General features: G+C 33.2%; 1 protein-coding gene across 2 annotated transcripts in view; it reads left to right on the forward strand.

The window, feature by feature from the left end:
* LOC100372658 (gamma-aminobutyric acid receptor subunit alpha-6-like) overlaps positions 1-3,832 on the forward strand; it is a 38,428-nt gene extending 34,596 nt beyond the window's left edge. For both annotated transcript variants that reach the window (XM_085497935.1, XM_006813288.3), the window contains exon 10: positions 1,254-3,832. In XM_085497935.1, coding sequence (XP_085354061.1) covers positions 1,254-1,538 — 285 coding nt within the window. In that variant the 3' untranslated portion in view covers positions 1,539-3,832. The remainder of the gene's footprint in view (positions 1-1,253) is intronic.
* Positions 3,833-9,808: the final 5,976 nt, after the last annotated feature.

Raw genomic sequence — 9,808 nt, forward strand, 5'->3', positions numbered from 1 at the left:
TTTTTACGTTTACGTTTCTATAATCATAAAATAATATAAATAATAACTAAATAATAAAAAATAATAATAATAATAAAATGTGTTTGTACCCTCTCATAAATTCTCCATAAAAGTTGCGGTTTTATTTACACAATTCTGAATGCACGTTAGTTAAAATTTTGACGTGTTTTCGCCGGTGACCCACGTATTAATGCATATTAACTCAACCATTCATTCTGTTTTAATCACTTCCGAGTCACTTAGTATCAATCAAGGGCTAACGAAAACATTTAAAATGTGGGCAGTAAAATACCACGAGTCTGAGTTTCCGTTTAATTAAATAAAACGTGCGTTCGAGTTTGTTAACGACATTTTGCCTGCAGACAACAACATTTTATGTGCCTATAAAAACTGAGGTTACGCATAGTATGCGCTATAATATAAGCATATTTTACGAATATTGCTATTTGCGTGTCAAGGACCAAGTTAAGTTTGACATACATTGTCACTTTGGCAAAGAAACTCAAAGGGACCATATAGATGAATTTGAGTGTGGTTTTTAACTCTTTGCATGTTGATTATTCGCTATAAACTAAAGAGTCTGTTTTTTGTCGAGCGCAACAAAATATTCTTTTTATGAAATAATGATTACATAAATACGCATGCGTGATTAGCCACACCACACGTACTATTAATCTTGAAGTTCATGCGTACTGTCCGACATTCAATACCAATGTTATTTTGTGTGCTACAAATGCGACGTTTTTACTTGATGACAATCATACACGAGTGTGTGTATAAACAACATCGAACGGCAATGTAGACTTTTTCGCCGCCGGATGATATGTACGCATGTAATACCACTGTACGGGGTCACCGAATGCAGGCTAAGTTTTCCGAGCACCATTGCGTGTATGTGCTCCGTTGATTACCAGAGTGGCATGGGAATTTGGCGCTGGTAAAAGCTAATTATTGATGTTATTAGGGATATGTCATGATGAAGGTCACGCGCATTAGTGTTTTTTAGATTTATTTCAGTGTAAATTAATATAAAAAACTATACCCCTTTGGTACTCCCATGTATGCACATATATCCTGCCGCCGGGAAAGCTAATCTACGAACATACATCTTGGCATTGCTAATTTCTTTCTATTTTATTTGAAGAACAAAAACTGTCTTTGCTTAACTTAAAAAATAACACTAAATGTAAACGCAATACAGATTGCCTAGACGATGACGTATATGTATATTTATTCTGTTAATACGCTTACAGATGATGCCGATTTCTGGCTACAGGAAGAAGACAAAGTACGGTGGGATTTACCGATCAGCACCCAGAACCACGACGGAAGTGATCTACGAGGAGCCAGCTGACGAGGAAGGGTGCTGTGATGCCATGATTCACTGCTTGAAAGGGAACGCTAAATACAAGAATTTTAGCTTCTCTCGCAACTGCAACACATTTGACACAAGTAAAATAGACAGAATCTGCAGACGAGCCTTCCCAATGTCTTTTATACTTCTCAACTTCTTGTATTGGATTGCATATTTAGACTAGGATAATTTTTGCAAATTGTGAAAGGTTGAGAATTTTTTTTAGGAGAAGCTGGTAACCACTTTTCCTAGAGTATTATGATTTTTTAAACAAGATGGCCGCCAGAACAAAGATGTTTATTATTATATAAAATTAGTTATTCATTATTGCTGTGTCAAATATCATAATTCTGGTGATGATAACGTTATTGGTTGCGAAATTTTTGTATTAACTTGATATTTCTACTTGATATAGACAAGATTGTTTATTAAATATTCATATACCGCAAAATTGGTAACGAAATTGACCTTTCGAATGTAAAGGCAGATCAAACTATGAAGCATCTAACCATTGATAAGTTGCCTGAAGGGGTAATCTGACATATAAATAGATATAAAAGTGATACTATATGGAAATGCCAACATGCATGTCTGATGAACGAGATGACAGCAAGGAGACCGATGATGACGCTCTGAAGGGGGACTGGAACGTGAGATAGAAAACAATATGGTGAACAGTATGATTTAATATAATGGATTGATACCTATATTCTATATCAATATTCATAGAATGGTGAATGGCACACTTTTGAAGTGGAATATATGTAATGTTTTGTTAACAAGATTTCCATTACGATTTGATGTCAAACACAATCTGGTTGTCGTAACTTTGATTGCGCCCAGATTTATGTCAGTAGACCAGTTTACTTCATTATGGGCACTTGTATGGTCTTTCTACGTTTTTTTTTAACTGGGTAACTTCAAGAGTCCAGATACTCTATTTAGTTTGTTTGATTTGCTTTCCATAGATATGAAATACAACATAGTTGCATGAATGCACCTAGAGAATATTTGATTAGATTGATTGCTTTCTACTTCTTATTACATCCTTGTGGTCTGTTTGTGACACCTACACTTCTATATTTAACAAATAAAAACCGGAAACATCTCAGTGTCCGGATATTATACTGTATGCATTTATGCAAAGATGTGGAAAAATTTTGACGCATTTTGCAATTAGTTGACTTAAGTTTTATAGTGTTCAAATGTCTGACATTTTCATTTTGCTGACCAGCTTCCGAATTATAATGGAATTCTCCAAACCCAGTAATTGTAAATAAGTGAATAGCTTCTTTAATTGACTTTCAATTAGTGCTGAACACAGTATAGTTGTCACAATTGTCATTGCATCCATAACACATTTTATTTTCCCCTTATGGCCTTTTGAATTGTTTGTGGTGCCTATCCTACGATAATTCAAAATCCAATAACAGGAAAACGCCACAAGGCCCAGATGGCAAAAAAGTGCATATATGATTAGATTTCAAAAAACACATTGTATGCACAGTTCCCTAGAGGGCAAGGGGACGGTTCATCTATACCCGATACCATTTGATGGTGTATATAAATGTCGGTCATTTCGATGATTGACATCTATATTTTAACAATTATGTCACCATGTAATATTTCTAATGTGTCACCCACAAAGATATAGAATTGTGCATATAGATCGTGACTATATCGATTTATACTCCAGATATATTGTTAAGTCGGCTATTTAGTTTTTTGTCGGTCATCTTGTTAATAAATCTGAAATCCAGCTTGGTGAGCGACATAGTTGTAGTAATATCCTAAAGAAAGTAGTTTACCGACTTTTCTTCGAATGTCATGCTTATTTTTTTTTAAATGATATACTAGAAAATTATCCTAGCCTAATTTACCTGCAGGCGGCACAGATGTCAGTTAATCGCATCCAAATTGAATCACAGTATATGTATATAAATATATATTTAAAGTATTTGCGTCGGCAAAACATTAAAATTCCAGACCGATATTTAACGAAGTCGCTGTAGCCTTGAAAGCGTACATAACGATTTGATTTTAATATCATCCAGAATTTATGGAAGACATGACTTTTAGGATAGGGAGACAGTACAGACTAATAATTAATTTTGTGATGTATGCTGTCACTAACAGTAGTTATTGATGCATGCGGCATGTAATGTTTCTCCCATTTTTCACTTTAATTGCTTTTGTCATGTTGAGGTCGTGCGATCTTTTATAAGTGGAATTATTTTTTTCCTGTTTTCCTTCATACCGTTGCAATTTAATTGTTTTTGTCATTTTGATGTCGATGGATCTCATTGTGAATTGTGTTTTCAAACCGAGTAGTGCCTACTTTAAATCTTAATTTAAAATTAATAAATTTCCTTCTAGTGGTCAAACTGTCGATGTAAATTGTTAAGTGAATATTGACCCTGTCAACTCATGTCGTGAATCGGTGAATATCAATAAATAATTAAATTGTTTTCGCCATAATCGTCACGTGGTAGTCCGTCATTTACTTATTGACGTCAAATATACTTTAAACCCACAGTGACGTCATAAACCCTTACGTATTGTATGCATTTACACATATAAAAAACAATGACGTCAGTCACTCAAGTACAACACATTGTCATATAATATTCTCATTGATGAACAATAAATGATCAATGATACATTATATATCGCTAATTTATTCATTTATTCATAAAGCAAATTAAATATCACTGTGCATTTACGGGACAACGGTTACGTCGATTTATTGGTGTCCAGGGACTGCGTTAACTATATATTCTGCTCCCCGGGCCCACTGTATCAGAGAGGGGCCCCTACCCAAGTGCAAAAAGGGGTCCCATTTGTACGCAGAATATATAAGTTCCAGGTTCTCATTATCTAATTGAGACTCACTATACGAAATTGCTAACACAAGCTCAGGTGAAATCACTTTCAATAATGTATATATAGTGAACAATGATTAAATGAACTCGTCAAGTTGTCTGACCTACCATACAAGCAGTTCGTCATCCTCAAAAGATATAACACATCTATCAATGACGGTTAGGGAATTTTGTTTGACAATACGTCATCTCAATGATATCAGATTACCCGTAAAGTGTTTATATTTCAACCCATGGTACCAAATTTCACATTGTCAATAACGTATCTAAGTAACTTAATTTGACACATGCGCAGTGGTACCAAATAACCAATTATGTCCAAACATATTTCCTCTCCTTCTACTCAGAGTGGGAGATATACCATCGAGCCAGCTCCCCTAAAACCTATGGTATGGTTGCAGGTTTGTTGTTTGAAGAAAATACAGTAAGATAATCCTGAAATCAGAATGCATTTGTCCATCAAAATCGAACGTTTAACAAAAAAACGTTTTGCGATACATGGAACCATAACTACAACTATTAACCATTAAATACAAATTGTTGACATCTGATCAATTAAATAATCAATGATGTATTACACACTCTTGGCTTCAAATGTCCACAAGTGATACATATGACAAAATATCCTCAATGCATTTGATGACCAATAATCAATGACTGAATATTGATGATGATGCATTTTGATTGCTGATATTCACACTGACCGAATATCATAAATGATGCAATTGATAACCAATTATCACACTGACTGAATATCAATGATGCATTTGGTTGCCAATATTCACACCAATTTCCAATATTCACATTGACTAAATAATATCAACGATGCAATTGATTCTCAACAAATCACACAGACCTGATATAATCAATGTTGCATTTGTTTATCAATATTCACACTGGATGAATTTTATCCATGATGCAATTAATGGTCAATATTCAAAAAGAATGACTAATATCAATGATGTATCTGATGACAGATATTCATACTAACTGAACATTACCAATGAGGCATTTGATTACCAATATTCCCACTGAGAGAATAATATGCATTTGATTTTCCAATATTCAAACTGACTGAATATTATCAAGATGGGTTTGATAAACTAATATTCACACTGATTGAATATTATCAACCATGCAATTGATAACCAATATCCACACTGACTGAATGTTATTAACGATGCAGTTGTTGATTAATATTCACATTGACTGAATGATATCAACTATGTATTTAATTACCAACACTCACACTGACTGAATAATACCAATGATGCAATTGAAGACCAATTATCAAACTTACTGAATAATACCAATGATGCAATTGAAGACCAATTATCAAACTTACTGAATAATACCAATGATGCAATTGAAGACCAATTATCACACTTACTGAATAATACCAATGATACAATTGAAGACCAATTATCACACTGACTGAATAATACCAATGATACAATTGAAGACCAATTATCACACTGACTGAATAATACCAATGATGCAATTAAAGACCAATTATCACACTTACTGAATAATATCTATGATGCAATTGAAGACCAATTATCACACTGACTGAATAATACCAATGATGCAATTGAAGACCAATTATCACACTGACTGAATAATATCAATGATGCAATTGAAGACCAATTATCACACTGACTGAATAATACCAATGATGCAATTGAAGACCAATTATCACACTGACTGAATAATACCAATGATGCAATTAAAGACCAATTATCACACTGACTGAATAATACCAATGATGCAATTAAAGACCAATTATCACACTTACTGAATAATATCTATGATGCAATTGAAGACCAATTATCACACTGACTGAATAATATCTATGATGCAATTGAAGACCAATTATCACACTGACTCAATATCAATGATGAAATTGAAGACCAATTATCACACTGACTGAATAATACCAAAGATGCAATTGAAGACCAATTATCACACTGACTGAATAATACCAATGATGCAATTGAAGACCAATTATCACACGACCTGAATAATATCTATGATGCAATTGAAGACCAATTATCACACTGACTCAATATCAATGATGAAATTGAAGACCTATTATCACACTGACTGAATAATACCAAAGATGCAATTGAAGACCAATTATCATACTGCCTGAATAATACCAATGATGCAATTGAAGACCAATTATCACACTGACTGAATAATACCAATGATGCAATTAAAGACCAATTATCACACTTACTGAATAATATCTATGATGCAATTGAAGATCAATTATCACACTGACTGAATAATACCAATGATGCAATTGAAGACCAATTATCACACGACCTGAATAATATCTATGATGCAATTGAAGACCAATTATCACACTGACTCAATATCAATGATGAAATTGAAGACCAATTATCACACTGACTGAATAAGATCAAAGATGCAATTGAAGACCAATTATCACACTGACTGAATAATACCAATGATGCAATTGAAGACCAATTATCACACTGACTGAATAATACCAATGATGCAACTGAAGACCAATTATCACACTGACTGAAAAATACCAATGATGCAATTGAAGACCAATTATCACACTGCCTGAATAATACCAATGATGCAATTCAAGACCAATTATCACACTTACTAAATAATATCTATGATGCAATTGAAGACCAATTATCACACTGACTGAATATCAATGATGCAATTGAAGACCAATTATCACACGACCTGAATAATATCTATGATGCAATTGAAGACCAATTATCACACTGACTGAATAATACCAATGATGCAATTGAAGACCAATTATTACACTGACTGAATAATACCAATGATGCAATTAAAGACCAATTATCACACTGACTGAATAATACCAATGATGCAATTGAAGACCAATTATCACACTGACTGAATAATACCAATGATGCAATTGAAGACCAATTATCACACTGCCTGAATAATACCAATGATGCAATTCAAGACCAATTATCACACTTACTAAATAATATCTATGATGCAATTGAAGACCAATTATCACACTGACTGAATATCAATGATGCAATTGAAGACCAATTATCACACGACCTGAATAATATCTATGATGCAATTGAAGACCAATTATCACACTGACTGAATAATACCAATGATGCAATTGAAGACCAATTATTACACTGACTGAATAATACCAATGATGCAATTAAAGACCAATGATCACACTGACTGAATAATACCAATGATGCAATTGAAGACCAATTATCACACTGACTGAATAATACCAATGATGCAATTGAAGACCAATTATCACACTGACTGAATAATACCAATGATGCAATTGAAGACCAATTATCACACTGACTGAATAATATCAATGATGAAATTGAAGACCAATTATCACACTGACTGAATAATACCAAAGATGCAATTGAAGACCAATTATCACACTGACTGAATAATATCTATGATGCAATTGAAGACCAATTATCACACCGACTGAATAATACCAATGATGCAATTGAAGACCAATTATCACACTGACTGAATATCAATGATGCAATTAAAGACCAATTATCACACTGCCTGAATAATACCAATGATGCAATTGAAGACCAATTATCACACTTACTGAATAATACCAAAGATGCAATTGAAGACCAATTATCACACTGACTGAATAATACCAATGATGCAATTAAAGACCAATTATCACACTTACTGAATAATATCTATGATGCAATTGAAGACCAATTATCACACTGACTGAATAATACCAATGATGCAATTGAAGACCAATTATCACACGACCTGAATAATACCTATGATGCAATTGAAGACCAATTATCACACTGACTCAATATCAATGATGAAATTGAAGACCAATTATCACACTGACTGAATAATACCAAAGATGCAAATGACGACCAATTATCACACTGACTGAATAATACCAATGATGCAATTGAAGACCAATTATCACACTGACTGAATAATACCAATGATGCAATTGAAGACCAATTATCACACTGACTGAATAATACCAATGATGCAATTGAAGACCAATTATCACACTGACAGAATAATACCAATGATGCAATTGAAGACCAATTATCACACTGACTGAATAATACCAATGATGCAATTAGAGACCAATTATCACACTTACTGAATAATACCAATGATGCAATTAAAGACCAATTATCACACTGATTGAATAATACCAATGATGCAATTGAAGACTAATTATCACACTGACTGAATAATACCAATAATGCAATTGAAGACCAATTATCACACTGACTGAATAATACCAATGATGCACTTAAAGACCAATTATCACACTTACTGAATAATACCAATGATGCAATTAAAGACCAATTATCACACTGATTGAATAATACCAATGATGCAATTGAAGACTAATTATCACACTGACTGAATAATACCAATGATGCAATTGAAGACCAATTATCACACTGACTGAATATCAATGATGCAATTAAAGACCAATTATCACACTGACTGAATAATACCAATGATGCAATTGAAGACCAATTATCACACTGACTGAATAATACCAATGATGCAATTGAAGACCAATTATCACACTGACTGAATAATACCAATGATGCAATTGAAGACCAATTATCACACTCACTCAATAATATCTAGTATGCAATTGAAGACCAATTATCACACTGACTGAATAATACCAATGATGCAATTGAAAACCAATTATCACACTGACTGAATAATACCAATGATGCAATGAAAGACCAATTATCACACTTACTGAATAATATTTATGATGCAATTGAAGAGCAATTATCATACTGACTGAATAATACCAATGATGCAATTGAAGAGCAATTATCACACTGACTGAATAATACCAATGATGCAATTGAAGACCAATTATCACACTGACTGAATAATACCAATGATGCAATTGAAGACCAATTATCACACTGACTGAATAATACCAATGATGCAATTGAAGACCAATTATCACACTGACTGAATAATACCCATGATGCAATTGAAGACCAATCATCACACTGACTGAATAATACCAATGATGCAATTGAAGACCAATTATCACACTGACTGAATATCAATGATGCAATTAAAGACCAATTATCACACTGACTGAATAATACCAATGATGCAATTGAAGACCAATTATCACACTGACTGAATATCAATGATGCAATTGAAGACCAATTATCACACTGACTGAATAATACCAATGATGCAATTGAAGACCAATTATCACACTGACTGAATATCAATGATGCAATTGAAGACCAATTTTCACACTGACTGAATAATACCAATGATGCAATTGAAGACCAATTATCTCACTGACTGAATATCAATGATGCAATTGAAGATCAATTATCACACTGACTGAATAATACCAATGATGCAATTGAAGACCAATTATCACACTGACTGAATAATACCAATGATGCAATTGAAGATCAATTATCACACTGACTGAATAATACCAATGATGCAATTGAAGATCAATTATCACACTGACTGAATAATACCAATGACGAAATTGAAGATCAAA

This window comes from Saccoglossus kowalevskii, chromosome 4, assembly GCF_978046115.1.
Source record: "Saccoglossus kowalevskii chromosome 4, keSacKowa6.1, whole genome shotgun sequence".
Lineage (NCBI taxonomy): Eukaryota > Metazoa > Hemichordata > Enteropneusta > Harrimaniidae > Saccoglossus > Saccoglossus kowalevskii.